The sequence below is a fragment of the Tachyglossus aculeatus genome, unplaced genomic scaffold (genome assembly GCF_015852505.1).
Source record: "Tachyglossus aculeatus isolate mTacAcu1 unplaced genomic scaffold, mTacAcu1.pri SUPER_34, whole genome shotgun sequence".
Classification (NCBI taxonomy): domain Eukaryota; kingdom Metazoa; phylum Chordata; class Mammalia; order Monotremata; family Tachyglossidae; genus Tachyglossus; species Tachyglossus aculeatus.
This window is the reverse complement of record NW_024044839.1, coordinates 657,381-681,056: the sequence shown is the minus strand read 5'-3', so window position 1 is coordinate 681,056 and position 23,676 is coordinate 657,381. Positions and strand designations below refer to the sequence as shown.

At 53.2% G+C, this 23,676-nt stretch overlaps 2 protein-coding genes across 5 annotated transcripts; one reads left to right on the top strand and one right to left on the bottom strand.

Moving 5' to 3' along the window:
- Positions 1–6,927: 6,927 nt before the first annotated feature.
- Positions 6,928–14,522, top strand: JPT1 (Jupiter microtubule associated homolog 1). Of its 2 annotated transcripts, none has more exons than XM_038741964.1 (5): positions 6,928–7,023; positions 8,964–9,106; positions 9,511–9,605; positions 10,547–10,565; positions 14,062–14,522. In XM_038741964.1, exons 1-5 carry the CDS (start codon positions 6,968–6,970, stop codon positions 14,208–14,210), a joined length of 462 nt encoding a protein of 153 aa, XP_038597892.1. In that variant the 5' UTR covers positions 6,928–6,967; the 3' UTR covers positions 14,211–14,522. The 2 variants fall into 2 exon arrangements, with proteins under 2 accessions (XP_038597892.1, XP_038597891.1); XM_038741963.1 differs by having other exon boundaries at positions 9,508–9,605.
- On the bottom strand, positions 12,137–22,589 carry ARMC7 (armadillo repeat containing 7). Of its 3 annotated transcripts, none has more exons than XM_038741957.1 (7): positions 22,556–22,589; positions 18,451–18,603; positions 18,050–18,193; positions 16,873–17,327; positions 16,156–16,283; positions 14,666–14,723; positions 12,137–12,753 (listed from the first exon to the last, which is right to left on the bottom strand). In XM_038741957.1, the coding sequence occupies exons 2-4, from the start codon at positions 18,539–18,541 to the stop codon at positions 16,978–16,980; spliced, it is 585 nt and encodes a 194-aa protein (XP_038597885.1). In that variant the 5' UTR covers positions 18,542–18,603; positions 22,556–22,589; the 3' UTR covers positions 12,137–12,753; positions 14,666–14,723; positions 16,156–16,283; positions 16,873–16,977. The 3 variants fall into 3 exon arrangements, with proteins under 3 accessions (XP_038597885.1, XP_038597886.1, XP_038597888.1); XM_038741958.1 differs by having other exon boundaries at positions 12,137–12,605; XM_038741960.1 differs by having other exon boundaries at positions 12,540–12,556.
- Positions 22,590–23,676: the final 1,087 nt, after the last annotated feature.

Genomic DNA, 23,676 nt, shown 5'->3' with positions numbered 1-23,676 from the left:
GAAAGGGACCCGAGCCAGAGCATACTCTTTGAGGAGGGCAGGGCCGTTCCCCTCCTGCCCTCAGACCACGTGCCTGCCATTTGACCTTCAATTTTAGCCCCAAACATCCTCAATCTAACCAAGTTTGCTTATTCCATAATAGCAGATGAAGGAGGAATGGGATGCTCTGCCAGAGTTTGGCGAGTCAGGGGCTGCGGCTTGTGACACCTGGTCTCGCTAAGCCCTGGCCGTGGCGGGGTTCAGACAGGCCGATGAGGCTGAGACCACGATGGAGACAAGTCAGCCCCCGGAGGAACTCGGAGCTCCCATCTTTCTCAAGCGCCGTGCTTTTGAAACAGCTCCTTAAAGGTATCTGCATGGGCCACTCCAAGCTCACGATACTTTGAAGTTGGTCAGTTTTTAGAAGAGTCTCAGAAAACAGGTACAAGAGCCAAAAGCCGTTTTTGTCTCAAAAGAGGGCTGATTGAAAATTGGGAAACTAAGGGTGTTTTAATGCGGCTGGTGGAAGGTGGGTGGATGGGCAGACAGATATCGTCCCTTGACGGGATCAACATTCACGGATCCTGAATGATTTAATACCCCTAAGCTTTTCAAACAGCCCTTTAAAACCAGTAGGTAGTTTTTGTTCATTTCATTGTAATTTTTTGGAAGAGGTTCGTTCATGAAAGGAGGGGTTTTTTTGCCCTTTCATTGAGAAGGATTCAGTAATCATCATCATCAATCGTATTTATTGAGTGCTTACTATGTGCAGAGCACTGTACTAAGCGCTTGGGAAGTACAAATTGGCAACATATAGAGACAGTCCCTACCCAACAGTGGGCTCACAGTCTAAAAGGGGGGAGACACAGAACAAAACCAAACATACTAACAAAATAAAATAAATAGAATAGTAATCATAATCAGTAATCATAACTCTATTCCAAACCTGCATTTTTTTTTTCCACTCAGCCCAGAATAAATCTGGAAATCTTTCTCTCTTCATTAAGTGGAGTGGCCCTCAAAGGTTCCAGCCTCTAGGGTCAAAAAGGCAGATTTTTCACCTGGGAAATCTTTGGGGTGTCAACCCCTGGGCCTTCACCCTCATTGTGCTCCAGTGTTAACTGCCTACTGGGTTCTGGTTTTCTCTTCCCTGCAACCCTTCCCCCAATGGTATGTACTGAGCGCCTACCGCGTGTGCCTTCTCTCTATCAGCAGACCGAAGAACAACTCTTCTGTTCGCAAAGCCCCGCGCCGAGTCTTTGGGAGAGAACGAAAGGAGAAAGCGCCACAGCCCCTGCCCTCAAGGAGCTGACCGTCTACTGCACTTGGCTTGCCTTTGGGAGCACCCTTTAAGGATGGTCAAATCTCAGGCCCTGCGGGTTCCCAGCTGGGGAGGCAGGGGCTTTCTGTGCCTCAGTCTCTGTGGCCACCATCCCTGCCCACCTGGCCTGAGGGGGACCCGGAGGATTCTGCCAACAGTCCAGGTGAGTTTGCCCTATTCTCCTGGCTGGTGACGGGTGTTCCCATCTGCCTCGGTTCTCCTGGTAGCACCAAAGGGGGCAGACACCTGTCCTGTTTGCAGAACAAAATGAGGGAGGAAGCAGTTTCACATCCCCGGAGGCAGGAGGCCGGGTAAACCGAGGTAGGAGTCGGACCCTCGTGAGCTGGGGTTATTTCCCTGCGTCCCCACCCCAGATCCCTTGAACGTCAAGGCAAGACGTGTGATTTTTGTCAGAGGTCCTTGGCAATGCTGACTCCCTCCCAAGGACCCAGGTTCTAATCCTAGCTCTGCCACTTGTCTACTGTGCAAATTTGGGCAAGTCACTTCGCTTCTCTGTGCCATTTTACAAAAATGGGGATTAAGATTGTGACCCCCATGTGGGACATGGGACTGTGTGCAACCTGATTACCTTGTATCTACCCCAGCGCTAAGAACAGTACTCGGCACATACTAAGTGCTTAACAAAAACCATAACTATTATTATTACCTTCTAGACTGTTAGCCCGTTGTGGGCAGAGATTATCTCTTTGTTGCTGAATTGTACTTTCCAAGCACTTAGTACAGTGCTCTGGACATAGTAAGTGCTTAATAAATACGATTGAAGGAATGAGCACTCAACAAACACCATTAAATAAAAAAGTGCCAAAACTGCCACTGGGTCCCAAAACATCAGCAGGGATGGAAGTCGGTTTATTAGTGACCTTGGATTGCAGGCCCGGGTTAGGATTGACCGCACCTTACTGCCCTAGAGCAGTGGATGCTAAATCCAGATGAAATGCCCCACCCGCTTCTCCACCTCCACCTCCTCCACCTCCCTCACTTGGCCCCAGCCTGAAGTTTTCGTGTCTCACTTCACACTGTTTTGTTCTCTCAGCTCAGGGAGAGAAAGAATCCCTATTTTCACGCTCAGGGGAAAGAAACACTAACCTCAAAGCGTTGCAAAAAATCGGCCAGCGTTCGGGCCTGGAGCCTCATTTCTCCGCACGTCTAACTCCCTTCCTCCAGCAAGAGTGGAGCAAAACCTTCAGGGCTCGCTGAGGTAGGCTGGTGACCTGCCCTTTAAGGACAGAAGTGGTCAGATGAGTATATCTCCCTATCTATCTCCCTGGCCTGCAGCTCTCCTCTGTAAAAACATAGGTGGGGAAAAGCCCCAAACTCACTGCCCAGAAGCCACGACATGCGCAGCTATTGATGGATTGAGCGACAGCTGCAGAGACCCCCAAGGCAACTGTGAGCTCCCAGAAGTGAGTTCCAAGCCCCTTCCTGTCTCACCCAGCCCCCTTCTAGTTGAACGGGCCTCTGCCACATGGCATAGTGGATAGAGCACAGGCCTGGGGGTCAGGAGGTCATGAATTCTAATCCCGGCTCTGCCACTTGTCTCCTGTGCAACCCTGGGCAAGTTACTTCACTTCTCTGGGCCTCGGTTCCTTCATCTGTAAAATGGGGGCTGAGACTGTGGGACGGGACTGTCTCCAACCCGATTTGCTTGTATCCACCCCAGCGCTTAGTACAGTGCCTGGCACAAACGAAGCTCTTAACAAATACCATCGTTACTATTATTATTATTTGTTCTGCCCAGGCCAGTAGCAGTAACCTACTGAGCCCCTACTGAGTGCAGTGCACTCAGCTAAATGCTTGGGAGGTATCACAGCAGCATAAGACACATTCCTTGCCCACAAGGAACTGGCTCACTACCGGGGTGACAGACATAGAAGTATTGAATGCATTTATATCTAGGATGGACATAAAAAATAAGTAGGTAAGTGCCAGCAGCCGCTGAAGGGATTGATGAATCAGGGAGAGCCGTGGTCCGGCAGATCTGGAAGGCTGTGGGGGAGTGGGGCGGGAGGGGATTCCAGGCAGGGGTTAGGACGTGGAATTTTTCAGCCCAAGCGATTATGCGATGGTTGGAGAATGAGTCTCGGTAACCACCAGCCTCCCTCGAATCCCAAGTTTGGCTCCTGCAGCTGCTCATTCTTCCCAGAGAGAGAAGAGTAATTCCTTATGTTCGAATCTGTCTCCTCTGCTAGATTGGGAAGGTCCTCAAGGACGGGGTTTACTCCCTCTGTGATGTACTCTCTCAAGCACTCCATGGACACCGGACAAACACGATTGATTAATTGATGGGTTTCCTGCGATAGTTGAATGTTCGATAAGAGTCCGGGGGGCTCGTGGAGCGATCGGCCACCGGACCCGTGAGATTTGCTTCTTTCATTCATTGTCGTATTTATTGAGCGCTTACTGTGTGCAGAGCACTGTATTAAGCGCTTGGGAAGTACAAGTCAGCAACGGGGAGGTGAGTGCTGCAGCCTGGGCCAAAGTCCCACCCAGGGCTGACCAGCCTAGTCTACTTTGTGTCTGCCTGAGACTCATTGCATTCTATCAGAACACAGTTGCCCCATACAGGCTGACATGATTTCAGGAATAGTATTTCCTGAGGCCCCCCTGGGTACACTGCACGCTTTGGGAGAGCACAAAAGAATAAAGAGATTCGTTCCCTACCCTTAAGGAGCTTACATTCTAGTTGGGGAGACAGACGCAAAATAAACGACAGAAGAGGAGAAAAGAGAAATGGATCTGAGGATGTTTGGGCTTGAGAGAGGCTCAAGGAGTGACCGTTAAAATATTTACCCAGTTAAGTGATGCTGGATGTTATAAAGGACATACAGATTCTTGATCACAACCCTCTGGGGCAACATTCTGAGGTGTGATAAAAATGCATAGCTTTTTAATGTGCTTTTCAAACGAGGGGGTTTTTTTTGTTGTTGTCCTGGAAGCCTTGGAGGGTGATGACAGTTGGGTGGCAAGAAGGTTTCCAGCACAATTTATAAAGACCGGAGATTTAAATAGAGGCATGAGAGGGACTGACCCCACCCCCACTCCACCCTGGGGTCAGGATGACTTCCAAACATAGCAGCAATAAACGTGGCAAAGTGGAAGGAGCACAGGCTTGGGAGTCAGAGGATCAGGGATTTAAACCCAGCTCTGCCATTTGTCGGCTGTGTGACCTTGGGTGAGTTATTTCACTTCTCTGTGCCTGTTACCTCATCTGTAAAATGAGAATTAAGACTGAGAGTCCCATGTGGGACAGGGACTGTGGCCAATCTGATTATCCTACCCAATCATCTCGTAGCTACACCAGCGCTTAACACAGTGCCTGACGTGTAGTAAGTGCTTAACAAATACAATTTAAAAAAAAATACTCAATGACACACACTCATGAGGCCTCTGGACTGTACGCTCTTTGTGGGCAGAGAATGTGTCTAACAACTCTGTTATATTGTTATACTGTACTCTTCCAAAGGTTTAGTTCAATGCTCAGCACACAAGTGCTCAATAAAGATGATTGATAGATGGATGCAGCCGATGTCACAGCTGTATATCGAGGTGTTGAATTCTGATCTGCATTGGGTCTTGGTTTCCCAGGTTTTAATAATAATAATGGTATTTGTTAAGTGCTTACGAGAAGCAGCGTGGCTCAGTGGAAAGAGCTCGGGCTTTGGTCATGGGTTAAAATCCCGGCTCCGCCAATTGTCAGCTGTGTGACCTTGGGCAAGTCACTTAACTTCTGGGACTCAGTTACCTCATCTGTAAAATGGGGATGAAGTACAGTGCTCTGCACACAGCAAGCGCTCAATAAATATGATTGATTGATTGATTGAAGACTGTGAGCCCCCCTTGGGACAACCTGATCATCTTGTTACCTCCCCAGCGCTTAGAACAGTGCTTTGCACATAGTAAGCGCTTAATAAACGCCATTATTATTATTATTATTATTACTATTTGCAAGCACTGTTCTCAGGGTCGCTGGGGGTGTTGGGGATGGTGGGGTGAGGGAGCCCCCGGCCCCATCCGATCAGTCAATCGATGGCATTTATTGAACGCCATAAATGCGCCCAAGAATGGCTTGGATTAAAATGATGGCCAAGGGATCTAGTAGGATTGGATCCTTTTGAGACGGCTCATCTTTTAGACTGTGAGCCCACTGTTGGGCAGGGACTGTCTCTATGTGATGCCAATTTGTACTTCCCAAGCGCTTAGTACAGTGCTCTGCACATAGTAAGCGCTCAATAAATACGATTGATTGATTGATTGATTGATCTAGCATTGCAGAGGCCAGGGTAGACTTTATGATACCGAAGATTCCTTTTGCCCTAGAAAGCGTGGCTCAGTGGAAAGAGCCCGGGCTTTGGAGTCAATCAATCAATCATCAATCAATCAATCAATCGTATTTATTGAGTGCTTACTGCGTGCAGAGCACTGTACTAAGCGCTTGGGATGTCCAAGTTGGCAACATATAGAGACAGTCCGTACCCAACAGTGGGCTCACAGTCTAAAAGGTGGAGACAGAGAACAAAACCAAACACACTAACAAAATAAAATAAATAGAATAGACATGTACAAGTCAGAGGTCATGGGATCAAATCCCGGCTCCGCCACTTGTCAGCTGGGTGACTTTGGGCAAGTCGCTTCACTTCTCTGGGCCTCAGTTCCCTCATCTGTAAAGTGGGGATGAAGACGGTGAGCCCCCCCGTGGGACAACCTGATCACCTTATATCTCCCCCAGCGCTTAGAACGGAGCTTTGCACATAGTAAGTGCTTAATAAATGCCATTATTATTATTATTATTATTTAGACTGTGAGCCCACCTTTTAGACTGTGAGCCCACCTTTTAGACTGTGAGCCCACTGTTGGGTAGGGACCGTCTCTCTACGTTGCCAACTTGGACTTCCCAAGCGCTTAGTACAGTGCTCTGCACACAGTAAGCGCTCAATAAAGACGATTGATTGATTGATTGATTGACTGACTCCAAAGCCCGGGCTCTTTCCATTGAGCCACGCTTTCTAGGGCAAAAGGAACCTTCTGTATCATTAAAGTCTACCCTGGCCTCTGCAATGCTAGATGAGCCGTCTCAGAAGGATCCAATCCTACTAGATCCCTTGGCCGTCAATAAATAAATACGATTGATTGATTGATTGAGTGCCAAGCACTGTCTGAGGCGCTGGGGGGGCTTTTAGACTGTGAGCCCACTATCGGGTAGGGACTGTCTCTATGTGATGCCAATTTGTACTTCCCAAGCGCTTAGTACAGTGCTCTGCACATAGTAAGCGCTCAATAAATACGATTGATTGATTTAGGAGATGTGGTTTGGGTCCGTCGGTCGGGCCCTCCGAAGTGGGGAGCCCGGGAAGGGAGGACCAACCTTAGGGGCGGCCCGTTCGGAGAAAGGGCCAATCGCGTCCTCGCGGGGCCGATGACGGACGTCCCGGACGGCCAATAGGGAGGGGGGAGCCCGTTTGAATCGTCCAATGCGGGCGAACACGGGGGGCGGGGCCTGAGCGGCTATAAAAGCGCGGGCGGCGGCGGCGGCCGCGCGAGGTGTCTGACGGCGGTTGGGGAGGGCGGTTAGGGAGGGCGGTTGGTGCAGCTGTCGGGGGGCGGGCGGCGGGGGGCCGGGCGGCCGGACCTCCCACCCCGGACCGCGCCATGACCACCACCACCACCTTCAAGGGCGTCGACCCCAACGGCAGAAACAGCTCCCGGTGAGCCCGGCCCCTTCTGTCGCCCTCTCGGCCCGGCCCGGCCCGGCCCCTTCCCGGTGTGCGGGGTCACGGAGAGGGCGGCTCTTCCTCCTTCTCCCCGTCCCCCTGCCCGGGCCCGGTCGCCCGCCCACGTGCCGCCTCGCCCGGGGCCCGGCCCTTGGGTGGGGCCGAGGCGTCCATTGTCTGGCCCTCGGTCCCGGCCGCGCCCCTCCCGACGGCGGGGCCCCGGCAGGACCCTCCCGCAGACCCCCGGAAACTTGGAGCCTCCAGGAGGCCTTCCCAGACTGACCCCCTTCCTTCCTCTCCATCCCCCCATCTTACCGCCTTCCCTTCCCCAGAGCACCTGTGCATATTTATTACTCTATTTTACTTGTACCTATCTATTCTGTTTATTCTATTTTGTTAGTAGGTTTGTGTTCTCCGTCTCCCCCTTTTAGACTGTGAGCCCACTGTTGGGTAGGGACCGGCTCTAGATGTTGCCATCTTGGACTCCCCGAGCGCTTAGTGCAGTGCTCTGCACACAGTAGGCGCTCGATAAATACGATTGATTGATTGATTGGAGCGGGGCTGGGGCCCTCCGCGGCTGCCACATTGTGCGGCCGTATTGTGCTCTGCCGCTTTAAATGGCTGGAGGCGGCGCGCGGGGAGCATGCGCGGGCGCGGGGCGGGTGGTGAGGCCAGCACTCCACTCACCGGCCTCTACCGTCTTTTTTCCCCAACCCCCAACCCCGGGGGGGGGTCCCCGATCGGCCCCGGGGGAGGGACCGGTCCGGCCCGGGCCCCGAAGCGCTAAGCCGCCCCGCAAAGCCCGCACCGCCCCGCGCCAGGGCGGCGGCCAAGGCGGGCGACACCGTGGGAACAAAGGCTCCAAGTGACCCCGTCGGGCCTCCCCCTGCGTTGCCCCGACACGCGATCCCCAGGGTTCAGGGGTCCATCAGGGGGGTGAACCTCCAAACCCGTGGCAGAACGGTGGCCCGACCCTGCTAGACCAGAAGCAGCCTGAGGGCAGGCACCGCCTACCAGCTCTATTGTCTCTCGGTGGGCTGCACGCTACAGGCGGGAGGATTACGTCTTCTAGCTAGGGCGCTTGCCGGGGAAGGGCAGGGAACGTGTCTTTTATCTCTTTTGTACCCTCCCGTGAGCACCGTACAGTGCTGAGCACATACGAAGCGCTCAGATCGACTGAGATGTCTGTAAAAAAAAAAAAAAGGGACCACTCCCGAGCATCCCTGCATCCGAACGGCTCTGCGGGCTCCCCACCCTCCAGCCAAATTTCCCCATTGGCGGCATTGTGTTTGAGCCGAAGGACCTTGGATCAATCAATCAATCGTTTTTATTGAGCGCTTACTGGGTGCAGAGCACTGTACTAAGCGCTTGGGACGTACAAGTCGGCAACACATAGAGACGGTCCCTACCGCTTGTGTGTCTCACACACACATATGTGATCTGTCCATGCAAATATATCGCCCTTCCTGTAAGCTTGTTATGGGCAGGGAACATGTCTACTGATTTTGTTGTATTGTACTCCCCCAAGTGCTTAGTCCCCAAGTGCTTTGCACATACTAAATGTTCAGTAAATACCGTTGATTGATGGTCTTCAGGGTCAAAATGTAATACCACTGATGGGGAAATTTGCATCTATATTTGTGTGTGTGTGTGTGTGTGTGTAGATATATATACACAGACGTATATAGAAAGAGACCGAGATAAATGTAGAATGTTAAGTGACCTGCTAGTCCAGAATGGGGCTAATGTCACCAGCTCGTAACAAAGCTGTGGGGGGTGGCACTTGAGTCTTTGGCTGCCCAATAGGCCGGGGCTTTGTTTTGCAAGCAGCCTTCCTGTGCTTGGTGCCACTGCCGCTCCGATGGGACCAGAGGCCGTGGGCACTAAGGGGCCAGTTCTCTAAAGTGACCGTGGGTATGGTCTGTCCCTCCTAGGGTGCTGCGCCCTCCGGGCGGTGGGTCCAACTTTTCCTTGGGCTTCGACGAGCCAAAAGAGCAGCCAGTGAGAAGGAACAAGATGGCGTCCAACATCTTTGGGCCCCCAGAGGAAAACCCCCCTTCTTGGGCCAAGTCGGCAGGTACGGCCCCAACCCAGTCATCTCGATTATCGTGCGGGGTATAGGCCGGTGGTGCCGGCCGACCGCCCACCCGCCCCGGCCTGCCATGATTGGGGCTCTGAACTGCCCCCCGGCAAACTTCTGGGCGGGAGGCTGGGGAGCGGAGCTAAGCCCCATTTTCATCCTGGGGTCCTGATGGTTCCCCAGCAGGCCCAGGGTACATCTGTGGTCGCCAAGAGTCCACAACAGAGACTGGAGCAATGAGCTTTGGAGGAGGGGCGGGGCTGGCACTAACCACTGCAAGAGGGCACTTGCGGCGAACAGGGATCGGTCCGAGTGTTTTGGCATCAACCATGGTGGGGAGGGGGAACAAGGGCTTCCTCCCCGACTTCCCCGGTGCTCAGAACCCTCTCCTTTTTGAGGAGCCAAGGCCAGCGGTGATAAGGAGGACCCCGAGCCCCCCGCACTCCAGAGAAGAAACTCGTCCGAAGCGAGCGCCGGAGACTTCCTGGACCCGAAGGTCAGTGGGCCTCTCAGCTAGCCGGTGCCGCCCATCCTGGAGTCCTCCCTACACCCGGAGGTCCCGACGACACTTGGCGGAGCGTGGCCTGGAGCTTCTGGGAAGTGGTGCTTTCCATCCAGAGCGTTCTCTTTCACGGATGTGGTCGCCCAAAAGGGCATGAGCTCATGTTCTGGGGAAGTGTCCGATGAGTGGCGTGAGGGCTCTCTGTGGGTCTCTCTGTTGTCTGCATGCCTCATACATCCACTTCCTCTCCCCATGTCGCGGTAGAAGAACTTGCTTGCCCCCTGCCGCCAGCTGTGTACTGTCGGGTGCCTCTTCCTCTGTGTGTGTGCACATGTGTGCGCGTGTTTTCCCTCCCCTTGGGAACCCAGTTCTAGGGAGCGACCTCACCTCGGGGAGCTGGTGGTCTCTGAGGGTTCCTGAGTGCTAGAATAGCACAGCTTGTGGACCACAAGCGGACAGATTGGGGAGCTGGGGGGACAGCCATCAATTCTGCAAACATTTGGTCTCCACTTACTGCATTGGGTGCCTTCAGAGAGGAAAGGCCCGTAGGGTGTGGCTCTGGCAGGCAGCTGGCCCCGAGCGGGCTCCAGAATCGTTTCTGGGCTTGCCGCCGCTCTCATGCTCCGAGGCATGCTGGCCAGCACCCTTGTCGCAAACCCCAGCTCCGTTGGCAGCTGTGGCGCGACAAGGTTGACTGGGACCCTGGGGGTGGCAGAGAATGGAGGGGTGGGGGGCACGGGAGCCTCAGCACAGAGGCCAAGCGGGGCACCCCCGGGGTGGGCCGGGGTTTTGCGAACAGCTTTTCGTGCTGGGGCGACGTAGCCCTGGGAACGGAAGGTCCACTTACGCTGTCCAGGCACGCCAGGCCCCTGAGGGTGGGGATTCCTGCTGGATGGAGATAATTCTCTCTGATCCTCTCTTCCCCTCTCTTCTAGGGAGAAGCTAGCATCCACGGTGAGTGCCTGACTTTACATCTGGCTGCGTGGCGGGCGGGGGCTTGGGACCTTCTAACTCGTCCTTTTTGTTGGGGGGGCGGGGGTGGGAGCGAGGGGGAGGGACCGGGATCCTTGTGCCGCCTCAGGATGGTAAAGGCCAGTATTGTTGCTGTTCAGCTGGTGCCAGTGTGTTTCCCAAGTACTGATGGACTGAGCCACTCCGGCCCAGACAATGGGGCATGTTCAGCTGGGCCGCGGTCATCCAAAGCCACAGAGCGGGGTGGTCGGGCCGCGGGGATGGAGCCACCTGGGGTTCGGCGGCTCTCAAGGTGCTTGGCCGGCACAGGTGGTCGGTCTCGATTTTTTCGGAATCTTACTGAGACCGCGTTCCCTTGAGGCTCCGGAGAAAACTGTTGTTGTTTCTGGACTTTGCAAACAAAACTTTCCCCAGGCTTGGTCCCCAAAGCATTTAACCGTACCTAATGTCGCTACGGGGAGCTCCCTCAGTTTCCCCTGGCCACTGTGGTAGTGGAGAGTCTTGGCCCTGCTGGCCGGCGCTGGTGACTGTACGGTTCCCCGGTGTGTTCAGGCGTCATCGTTCCTTTCCCGAGGTGGTAGGAGAATTTTTGGCTGGTCGGTTGAGCCCCGACCAACTCCCTATCCTGGCCCCTTTCTCCGGGGTGTGCCCAGAATGCCCCGAGCCACGTGTTGGAGGCTATCCAGGAGCTCAGGCTGCGGACTGGTCAACCCCAAGCCCAGGCACCCGTTGGCAGTGCTGGTTCACTAGCAGATAACAATAATAATAATGGCATTTGTTAAGCACTTACTATATGCCAAGCATTGTTCTAAGTGCTGGGGTAGGTACAAGGTAATAATAATAATGATGGTATTTGCTAAGTGCTTACTATGTGCCAAGCACTGTTCTAAGCACGGGTAGATACAAGGTTATCAGGTTATCCCACATGGGGCTCACAGACTTAATCCCCATTTTACAGAGGAGGGAACTGAGGCCCAGAGAACTGCAAGCCATTTTGAGAAGCTAATCTAGAAGTACAAAGAGGACAGACCCCTCTCCTGGGACTCTCCTGCTTTCCAGCCCCAGGGCCCACAGGGGATCCTGCCCAGCTGAGAGGATCCCAGGAAAAACCCTCAGGCTCAGAAGGGGGACAAAGGGGAGGGTCCAGCTGTGGTGCCCATGGGGCAGTGGCCAGAGGGACAGAAAGGGAATGGAGCGGGAAACCCTTTGGGGCTGTGGGGGTCATAGCAGCCCCCCTCCCCACCATAACTGGTAAACGGGTCTGGGCAGGATCCCCTCACTGGCTTGGCTTCCCTGGGGTGGAGGTGGGGGGCCCTGGGTGAGGAGGAGAATAGAGCCAGACTCTCTCCCCCTGGTCTAAGGACACCAGGAACTGGAAATGGCTCGCGGAGCCTCCCTTCCTCCCTCCCTGTCCCCAGGCCCCCCCAAGGGTTAGGGGAGGAGAGACAAGGCTGAATGAGGGGCGGCACTGTGGGCTCCTACCCCCTGTGCTGGGCAAGAGGGGGACCTACAGCACCAGGCGGGAGCCGGGGCGCCGAGCTCCAGCTGAAACTTTGCTATGGTATCAGGGTTCCCTGGGGAAACAAAGTGGGAGAGGCCACGTTTGCCAGGAGGGGAAGACCTGAAGCTACCCAGAAACATTCCAGATCCCAGACTCTTGGAGCCAAGGACCCCCTGACCATCTCAGGGAAGGTGGTGCAGGAAGGGAGCGTCCTGACCTTTATTGAAGAACACGGAGGCCATCTGTCCCATCTCGACCCGGTCGGTGATCTCAAAGACACAGGGAGGCCCTCTTTGCTGCACGGAGGGGGCAGGCAGTTCGGTAACCCCCACATTCTGTTCACATTCTGCCCTGGATTGTCCAGATCTGGGCCCGCTCGGGTAGAGCAGAGGCGCTCCTGGCGAGGAAAGTCACTGCATGCGGTCGGTCCAGTGTCGGCCGTGGAGTCTGCCTGGGGCTTGAATCGGCACTACTGTGGTTAGGGGTAGAGCAAGGCACCGGGGCTGGAGGGAGAATGAGGCCTGGGCCCGTGGAGCCCGTCCGCTGGATCCACACACTGGGCCGTGGTCAGCTCAGCCCTGTGCGGGCCACCGTGGCCTTCCGAAGAAGACTCTCTTTCTGACCTTTCGTGTTGGAGGAATCCAGGTGAATTCGGCCTCTGCTCCTGCTCTAGGTGGGTGAGGGGCCTCACTTGAGATGGGACTGCCCCATGGGGTCACCCACCTGCAGCGAGTTGTGTCTCCAGTGGGCAGAGGGCAGACAGCATGTCTTGGGGGTGGGGGGCAGTGCAGTTGCGCAGAGGGGGTTGTTTCAGGGGTAAGCAGAGGAAAGCTCTGAGGGGGTACGGTGGGGGAGTCAGACCCCCTTTCCCGGGGCTGTGTATGGATTGACCACTTACTGTGGGTGAGCATTGTACTGAGCACTTGGGAGAGGACAGTAGAGCTGGCAAACGTGATGACTGACCGGCCTCCTCCTCAAGGAGATTTAGACGGTAAACTCATCATGGGCAGGGCATGTGTCTGCTTATTGTTATATTGTACTCTCCCAAGCGCTTAGTCCAGTGCTCTGCACATAGTTAGCTCTAAGTAAATACAACTGAATGAATGAAGGAAGAGACAGACACTGCGGCAAATTACAAATGGCAGAAACACTCCCTGGCTGCCTGCACGTTTGTGAGCGAGGCTGGAAGGGCACATTGCCCTTGTGGCAGTCTTTGGGGCCAAGTGCAGAGCACGGCTGGGCCCTGCGGGGTCAAGGTGCCCTGTGCAAGGTACCATCATTCATTCAGTGGTATTTATTGAAGTGCTTACTCTGCAGATCACTGGACTAAGCGCTTAGGAGGGTGCAACAGAGTTAGAAAGCACATTCCCACAACGAGCCAACAGGCTCAGAGGGGCCGCTCAGCCTCAATTTCCTCACCTGTGAGATGACAGCGATCCTCTCTGCCCTGCCTACATGTGAGAAAGCTTGCTGAGGCATGAAAGAAGCCAAAGCATGCTCAGTTTGAGCCAAGGTCATAGGGCAAGAATTACCACCACCCAAAAATCTCACCTGAGGGGCAGCTCCTCTTAGGACAAGAATTGTCTGCTACCTCCTTGTCCTCTCCCAAGAGCTCAGTCCAGTGCTCTGCACACCACAGACTGTTAGCTCCTTGAGGGTAGGGATCGTGTGTACCATCTGTAGGCTTCTCTCCCAAGTGCCCAGTCCAGTGCTCTGCACCCAAAGCTGATGATCAAGGGTTTGACTCCATCTCACTTTGGCCACTTCCAGTTCCAAGAGGCTGGCTGCCTTCTGGAGACCCCAAGATCGCTCGCTCAACCCCTGATCTTAAGACTTCTTCCCAAGATCAACCGGCTTGAAAAGCCCTGTTAGGGGGAAAGGGGGGCGGGGGGGGGGAGGGGTCTCCAGGATTGAGCGTGACTATGTCTTGGGAGAAGAGGATTTGGGACTGAGCTACTGTCTTTTCCTCTGTTCCAGAAGAGCCAGAGTCCGAACTCCCCGCTGCCCCAGGACAGACTGAAGAGAAGCCTGTGCCTGCTGCTCCCGTCCCCAGCCCTGTCGCCCCGGCCCCAGCCCCGTCCAGGAGAAATCCACCTGGGGGCAAGTCCAGCCTCGTCCTTGGCTAAGCCCCCACCCTCTATCCCCACCCACCCACCCATCCACCTCCCTGTGCTTGTGAACTGCACAACTTGAGCCTGACTGTTCATCTCCCAACATTGTTTCATTAAAGAGAAGCACTTTATGTACCACTGTCTTTTTTTAAGAACCAGCCCTCCCACCCCCCTCCACTGTGGCCCCTCCATCTGTTCTGTCTTCCCCACCCCCACCCTCCGCCCGGGTCTGCGGGATGTGACGTAACTGTTCTCTAGAAGTAGATTTGAAGGCCCGCTTTCCCAGGCGTAGCGATGTGTTTCCAAGAATAAAAAGCTGATTCTCAATGTGGTTGTGGATTTTTTTTGTCCCCAGGTTTTTAACCAAAACGTTGCCCCCTCCCCTGCTCTTTTCCACCAGCTGCTGTAGGGGTCCCCGGCCCTGACCCCCTAGTCTCATCGTCTATAAAACGGGCATAATAGGTACTTACTTTTCCTACTTCCCAGGGATGTTGGGGTGATGGCAGAAATGGAAGTAAGGTGAAGTTGCTGTGGAAATAAAAGCCCAGCTTTTAACACCCAAAGTATTAAAGCAGAGTACAAGAAGGAGGGGGCCGGCTGGCTGGCAGAACCTGCCCATCCAGCAGTCAGGAGGGGAGTGATGGCACAACATAGAAGCAGGGGAGAGGGCATGCACTTGGGAGTCAGAGGACCTGGGTTCTAATTCCAGCTCTGCCAATTGCCTGCCATGTGATCTTGGGCAAGCCATCTGGCCTTTCTAGACTAGGCTCCTTGTGGGCCGGGAATGTTGTCTACCAACTCTGGTGGTGTACTCTCCCCAAGCACTTAGTACAATGCTTTCCATAGCGCTCCAAAAATACCACTGGTTGACTGTTTTTCAATGCCTCATTGGCTTCATCTGTAAAATGGGGATTGAATATCTGTTCTCCCTCCTCTTTGGATGTGAGCCCTATGTGTGACAGGGAGCCTGTCCCATCTGATTAACTTCTATCTACTCCAGCACTTAGACCAGAGCCTGACTCACAGTAAGCACTTAACAAGTACCATTTTTTTTTAAAAAGCCTCAAGAGTGTGCGGGTGGACTCCACGGCCATGAGACTGTGGGCAGGGAGGCCTCTGCCAGTCCTTAGCCTTGCGGGAAACACCTCCTCCTCATATTGTGGCTTGAGCCTCTTAAGACTGGTCTGTTCTGAAATAGAGGAAGTCCAGTCCTGTGTCTTTCTTAAATTGGAAGTTTTCCTGCTCCGTCCTTTCCCGTGGGCCCTGCTGGGATAAGCTGAGTCATGGGGCCACAGGCCCATGTTCCAAATACCAGGACTAGGACGGCAGGTAGCTGTGGGGCACTGGTCCGGCCTCATTCCAGGGAAGCCGCCTTATCGCCTCCCCCTCCTCTCCGAATCCCAAGACTCGCGTCTCTGGGCCTCGGCTCCCTCTCCCTTATTATCCCTGCTCCCTCTCCCTCATAGACTAGGGGCCCCGCGGGGACTATGTCCAATTGGATTAACTGCCGAGCCCCAGCATAAGTGCTTAAAAGATTTCATCACTATTAGCAATAATAACCGTATTTAAGTGCTTACTATGAGCCAGGCCCTGCACTGAGCACTGGGGTAGACACAAGCTAATCAGGCTGGGCACAGCCCCTGTCCTACATGGGACTCAATTTAAGCGGCACTATTTATCAAGTGTCTGCTAATTACAGAGCACTGTACTAAGCACCTGGGAGAGTACAGTAGAGGACCCCTGTGCTGGAGGAGGCTTCTGGGGAAGGGTGGGGTCCCGAGGCCATCCCAGACTCGGGATTTGGTAACGGGAAGGGGCCGTGGGAGTTTTGGCTGGGGAGGGAAGAGGGAGGAGGATGGGCAGGAGGTGGAGAGGAGAAGGGGGTGGGGGGGAGGGTCAGTCACCACTCCTGGTTTGCAAACTTCCCAGTGTGCGGGGCACCGGCTCGCCATGTCCTCACCTGTTTGTAAAGCAGCCATCGGTTCCTTAGAGCGAGTGCCGGGGCTTCTCGGCCGGGAACGGGACGGGCAAGCGTGCGATCCCGGAACGGGAGGGATCCAGACGGAGACAGACGGGCCGGGCCTGGACCTGATCGCCGAGGTGTGTCGGCGGAGCAGGGAGGCTGTCCTCGCCACCCTCCCAGCCCCATCCCGGGCCCCCCGGGACCTCGCCGGCTCCTGCCGCCAGACAAAGTGGTCAGCTTAGACGAGACATCCGGCTGCTTCCTGGGGCTGGAGCCCACCCTGGTTACCACTGAGGCGATGCAGGGGAAGAGCGAACCGGAGAAGTAATGGAAGCATGGGGTGGGGACAGCAGAGATGGGAGAGGATGGCAGACAGACCCCACCCCTGGCCAAGTTCCTTCCCCCTCCCCATCTTTGCATTAGCAAGGTTGTCATCTGCACTGGCCTGTGGGCAAGGTACCAGCACTGACTGTTGCCCTGCTGCCGGCCCCAGTCCGTGCCCCCGTGGGCTGGCCGAGTTTGGTCACTCCCAGGCCACATTCTGCCCCAGCACTGCCCCCCCGCCCCCCGGACAAGCCTCCTTTCCACTCCATATGGCCAAGTGGCCTCGTTCCCCCGGGCCCCTGCACTTGTCACCCTCCCTCCGCCGGGGATGGGCGGCTGATCACAGAATCCCCAGGGCTCGACTTGCCAGAAGGACAGCAGTACGCTCACCATCTCAGCGGCTGACTCCATTTATTCCGACTATCACTCCACAAGTCCGTGGTGGGGGCTGGGCCCTGACTCCAAAGGCCGGCAGGCCGTACCCCGGCTCCCTCGTCAGTCTTGGGGCAGCGGGATGCCCAGGGCACTGTGCCCACTCAGCCCGCGGGCTTCCTCCACCTGCTCCGGGGAGCAGTAGTCCTCGAGGAAGATGGCAGCCAGATTGCTGAGCCGTCGGTTGGCGGAGAGGGAGAAGCGGAGCATGCACTCCACCACCGGGGCCGCCGCCGTCAGCTCCCGGCCCGCCCGTCTGGCCCAGGGCCCGCTGAGGTACATGAGGGTGGTCACCGCCGAAATCACCGTCTCCTCGTTCGGGCTGGACAGGCAGCCGATGACCTGTTGGACGCCTCCGGCCTGCAGGATGTGCTCTCTGTTGGCTAGGTCGGGGCAGAGGTTGCAGAGACCACCTGGGGGGCAGAGACGTAGTGGGTCAGCCCTGGGGTTTGGGAACGGCACCGGGCCCCTGGGCATGGTGTCCCTCTCCCCGAGGCTTGCTATCGTTGGGCTCGGCCAGGAGTGGGCTTCTCCCAGGCCCCTACCAACTCGACCCTCGCCTCTGCCCCAATTCTCCACGTCCCCACTGGGACCCAAGGCCCAGAGCATCCCCTGGCCCCACGGGCTCCAAATCCAGCCCCAGAATACCACCCGCCTATGGTCCCCAAGAGCAGAAGTTCTCCAGCCCAGACAGTGAGCCCTGCCCTGGCCTGGAGGGCCAGGGTAAGCCAAAGAGAAGAAGAGAGAGAAAACAAAAAGGATTTGCGGGGGGAGGGAGGGAGAAAGAAATTAATCAATCATATTTATTGAGCACTTACTGTGTACAGAGCACTGTACTAAGCACTTGGGAAGTCCAAGTCGGCAACATATAGAGACAGTCCCTACCCAACAGTGGGCTCACAGTCTAAAAGGGGGAGAAAGAGAACAAAACAAAACATTAACAAAATAAAATAAATAGAATAGATATGTACAAGTAAAATAAACAGGTAATAAATACGTACAAGCATATATACATATATACAGGTGCTGTGGGGAAGGGAAGGAAGTAAGGCGGGGGGATGGAGGGGGGAGGAAGGGAGAAAGAGAGAGAGATAGAGTGTGTGTGTGCGTGCACACACACGTTTTCACCCCTCACCGATGGCAAACTCCACCAGGGTGTCGCTGTCCTCGCTCAGGGTGTCGAGGAACAGGTCCAGGACCTGCAGCTGACGAAGGTGCTGGTAGTTATTTGGGTCGTAGGCAAAGTTGGCCAGGTTGGCTAAGACCTGCTCCTTGGCTTCTGCAGAGAGAGAAAACATAGGGGTCACCATGGGAGGAGCCGTGGCCCGAGAGGCAGAGGGACAGGCCCAGGAAATGGAAGCTGTCCTCAATGGAGTGGTCCAAGAGAGAGTGGGTGCCCCCGTGATCGATTTGTACTTCCCAAGCGCTCAGTACAGTGATCTGCACACGGTAAGCGCTCAATAAACACGACAATGAATGAATGAATCAAATGCCTTCAGGTTTGGCTCCCACCTCCTCTGTACCTGCCACTCTCACCTTGGCTCTCGGTCTCCTGGAACTCGGTGACCAGAGCCTGCAGGTATTCGAGCCGTCCACCCTCAGGGTCGGCCCGGGAGCTCCGTGCCATGGTCCATCACCACGGTCGGCTCGGGGAGGAATCCATCAGACCAGGCAGGGAGCTTCCTCCTGCTGGGGAAGGCCATGGTGGTATAACGTTACCCGCAAGTCAGGTGCTTGTGCTGGGAAGGAGAGAGGACCCTGCCAGGCCCTCCTTGATCAAGCTACCCACCAGGCTGCCCAGCCTCTCTCCCCTTTTACCTTCTCTTAGCTCCCGTCCAGGATAACCCTTCTCTGGGCTGCAAGTCACACTGGCCGTCCTCCAGTCGTGTTTCCCAACACCCTGCCACCCCCTACCAGATAAAGCTGCGAGGGTCCAATGCCCTCTCCCCCGCAAAATCTCCCCAAGCCCAGGACCCCCACAGAGACGGAGAGGAGGCCCAAGAGAAGGTCGGTCATTCAGTCGAATTTCTTGAGCACTTACTGTTTGCAGAGCACTGTACTAAGTGCTTGGGAGAGTACACTATAATAGAGTTCGGTAGACATGTTCCCTGCTCACAACAAGCTGACACACTAGAGGGGGAGACAGACATTAATACAAATGATTTATAATATATAATTTGCCCGACTAAGCTCTCATTTCCTCTTCTCCCACTACCTTCTACACTGTCCCAAACTGAGCCCCCTCCTTCCCCTCTCCACCCCACCGCCTTACCTCCTTCCCTTCCCCACAGCATCTGTATATGTATATATGTTTGTACGTATTTATTACTCTATTTTACTTGTACATATCTATTCTATTTATTTTATTTTGTTAATATGTTTTGTTTTGTTCTCTGTCTCCCCCTTCTAGACTGTGAGCCCACTGTTGGATAGGGACCGTCTCTATACTTTGACAACTTGTACTTCCCAAGCGCTTAGTACAGTGCTCTGCACACAGTAAGTGCTCAATAAATGCAATTGATTGATTGATTGATCCTTGCGCTTTTCATTCATACAATCATATTTATTCAGCGCTTACTGTGTGCAGAGCACTGTACTAAGCACTTGGGAAGTACAAGTTGGCAACATATAGAGACGGTCCCTACCTAACAGTGGGCTCACAGTCTAGAAGGGGGAGACAGACAGCAAAACAAAACATATTAACAAAGTAAAATAAATAGAATATGTACAAATAAAATAGTGTAATAAATACATACAAACATATATACATATATACAGGTGCTGTGGGGAGGGGAAGGAGGTAAGGCACGGGGATGGGGAGGGGGAGGAGGCGGAGAGGAAGGAGGGGGCTCAGTGTGGGAAGGCTTCCTGGAGGAGGTAAGCTCTCAGTAGGACTTTGAAGGGAGGAAGAAAGCTAGCTTGGCTACCTCATCTGTAAAATGGGGATTAAGACTGTGAGCCCCACGTGGGACAACCTTGATTACCTTGTATCCCCCCAGCACTTAGAACAGTGCTTTGCACATAGTAAACGCTTAACAAATGCCATCATTATTATTATTATATTATTCATTCAATCATATTTATTGAGCACTTACTGTGTGCAGAGCACTGTACTAAGTGCTTGGGAAGTACAAATTGGCAACATATAGAGACGGTCCCCACCCAACAACGGGCTCACAGTCTAGAGGGGGGATTAGGCCTGTGAGCCCATGTGGGACGTGGTCTTTGTCCAATCTAGTTAGTTTGTATCTATCTCAACGTTTAGTACAGTGCCCAATACATAGTAAGCACTTAATGCCATTTAAAAAACCCAAAAGAATATCTTCTTCACCAGCAGCTCTGGACTCAAGAGTAACACAGGCTAAAAAGCCATTATCTAGGTCACTGAGCATGTTTACCCACACATACAATCTAGTTTTGAGCATCTTTAAACTCCTTCCGTGCGGAGGGAGGGCATCCCGGGGGGCACCATAGAGGAGGTGGACGGGGAGCCGCCGCTCACCGTAAGGACGGGCCCGCGGGGCGCTGGGGGGGACGCTCTGCGGGTCACCGGCCCCGCCGCCTGCCGTGTGACCTCGGACAAGTCACTTCACTTCTCGCTGCCTCAGTTCCCTCGTCTGGAAAGCGGGGATGAAAAGGGACCGTCTATGTTTCCAACTTGTACTTCCCAAGCGCTTAGTACAGTGTTCTGCACACAGTAAGCGCTCAATAAATACGATTGAATGAATGACTCCCCACAGCACCTATGTATCTATCTGTATTTTATTGTTTTATCTATTTGTATTAATGTCTGTCTCCCCCTCTAGACCGTGAGCTCGTTGTTGGGTAGGGACCGTCTCTATATGCTTCCAACTTGTACTTCCCAAGCACTTAGTACAGTGCCCTGCACACAGTAAGCGCTTAATAAATACGATGGAATGAATGACTCCCCATAGCACCCATGTATCTATCTGTAATTTATTGTTTTATCTATTTGTATTAATGTCTGTTTCCCCCTCTAGACCGTGAGCTCGTTGTTGGGTAGGGACCGTCTCTATATGCTTCCAACTTGTACTTCCCAAGCGCTTAGTACAGTGCCCTGCATACAGTAAGCGCTCAATAAATACGATTGAGTGAATGACTCCCCACAGCACCTATGAATCTATCTGTAATTTATTGCTTTATCTATTTGTATTAATGTCTGTCTCCCCCGCGAGACCGTGAGCTTGTTGTTGGGTAGCGACCGTCTCTATATGCTTAGTACAGTGCCCTGCACACAGTAATCGCTCAATAAATACGATCGAATGAATGAATGAATGTAAAGAAAACAGGGCTACAGGGGCTGTTTTATGCAGAGCACTGTACTAAGCGCTTGGGAAGTCCAAGTTGGCAACATCTAGAGACAGTCCCTACCCAACAGTGGGCTCACAGTCTAAAAGGGGGAGACAGAGAACAAAACCAAACATACTAACAAAATAAAATGAATAGATATGGACACAGGCCCTTCAAGGCCCTACTGAGAGCTCACCTCCTCCAGGAGGCCTTCCCAGACTGAGCCCCTTCCTTCCTCTCCCCCTCGTCCCCCTCATCTTACCTCCTTCCCTTCCCCACAGCACCTGTATATATGTATATATGTTTGTACATATGTATTACTCTATTTATTTATTTTACTTGTACATATCTATTCTATTTATTTTATTTTGTTAGTATGTTTGGTTTTGTTCTGTCTCCCCCTTTTAGACTGTGTATATATGTTTGTACATATTTATTACTCTATTTACTTTACTTGTACATATCTATTCTATTTATTTTATTCTGTTAGTATGTTTGGTTTTGTTCTCCGTCTCCCCCTTTTAGACTGTGAGCCCACTGTTGGGTAAAGTGAAGCAAAGATGAAACATGCAGAGCAGATGACACAGAACTGGGAGTCAGGAAGTCTCATGTCCTCCCCCTGGCCTGGAATGCCCTCCCTCCGCACATTTCATTCTGCTAACATGTTTTGTTTTGTTGTCTGTCTCCCCCTTCTAGACTGTGAGCCCGCTGTTGGGTAGGGACTGTCTATATGTTGCCAACTTGCACTTCCCAAGCGCTTAGTACAGTGCTCTGCACACAGTAGGTGCTCAATAAATACGACTGACTGAGTGAATGAATGGGTAGGGACTGTCTCTAGATGTTGCCAACTTGTACTTCCCAAGCGCTTGGTACAGTGCTCTGCACACAGTAAGCGCTCAATAAATACGATTGATTGTACAAGTAAAATAGAGTAATAAATATGTACAAACATATATACACAGTCTAAAAGGGGGAGACAGAGAACAAAACCAAACATACTAACGAAATAAAATAAATAGAATAGATATGTACAAGTAAAATAGACTGTGAGCCCACTGTTGGGTGGGGACTGTCTCTATATGTTGCCAATTTGTACTTCCCAAGCGCTTAGTACAGTGCTCTGCACATAGTAAGCGCTCAATAAATACGATTGATGATGATAATGATGATATATACAGGGGCTAGAGAAGGGGGCTAAAAGGGTCAGGGGTTGAAGGAGAAGGGGACTAAAGGGACCGACGCCAATGGAGACGGGGGCTAAACGGGCCGGGGGCTAAAGGAGGCTGCGACCGGGGTTGGAAAAGAGGACAGGGGCGTCTCCCCCACTCACCTCAGCCCCGAGGTTGGCCTCAGTCGGCCGGAAGTGAAGGAGGCGGGACGGAAATGGGCGGGCGAGCGGGCGGGCCTCCCTCAGCGGGATGACAACGGGAGGAACGGGCGGGGCCTCCATTGTGGCTCCTCTCCCAAGCGAGCGGTGCTGGGTGCTGCACCTGATAACCAATCAGACAATCAATCAATCGTAGTTATTGAGCGCTTACTGTGTGCAGAGCACTGTACTAAGCGCTTGGGAAGTCCAAGTTGGCAACGTATAGAGACAGTCCCTACCCAACAGTGGACTCACGGTCTAAAAGGGGGAGACAGAGAACAAAACCAAACATACTAACAAAATAAAATCAATCAATCATATTTATTGAGCGCTTACTGTGTGCACGGCGCTGTACTAAGCGCTTGGGAAGTCCAAGTTGGCAACGTATAGAGACAGTCCCTACCCAACAGTGGACTCACGGTCTAAAAGGGGGAGACAGAGAACAAAACCAAACATACTAACAAAATAAAATCAATCAATCATATTTATTGAGCACTTACTGTGTGCACGGCGCTGTACTAAGCGCTTGGGAAGTCCAAGTTGGCAACGTATAGAGACAGTCCCTACCCAACAGTGGGCTCACAGTCTAAAAGGGGGAGACAGAACAAAAACCAAACATAGTAACAAAATAAAAATCAATCAATCAATCGTATTTATTGAGCGCCTACTGTGTACAGAGCGCTGTACTAAGCGCTTGGGAAGTCCAAGTTGGCAACATCTAGAGACAGCCCCTACCCAACAGTGGGCTCACAGTCTAAAAGGGGGAGACAGAGAACCAAACCAAACATACTAGCAAAATAAAATCAATCCATCAATCGTATTTATTGAGCGCTTACTGTGTGCACAGCGCTGTACTAAGCGCTTGGGAAGTCCAAGTTGGCAACGTATAGAGACAGTCCCTACCCAACAGTGGGCTCACAGTCTAAAAGGGGGGAGACAGAGAACAAAACCAAACATACTAGCAAAATACAATCAATCAATCGTATTTATTGAGTGCTTACTGTGCGCAGAGCGCTGGACTAAGCACTTGGGAAGTCCAACTTGGCAACATCTAGAGACGGCCCCTACCCAACAGTGGGCTCACA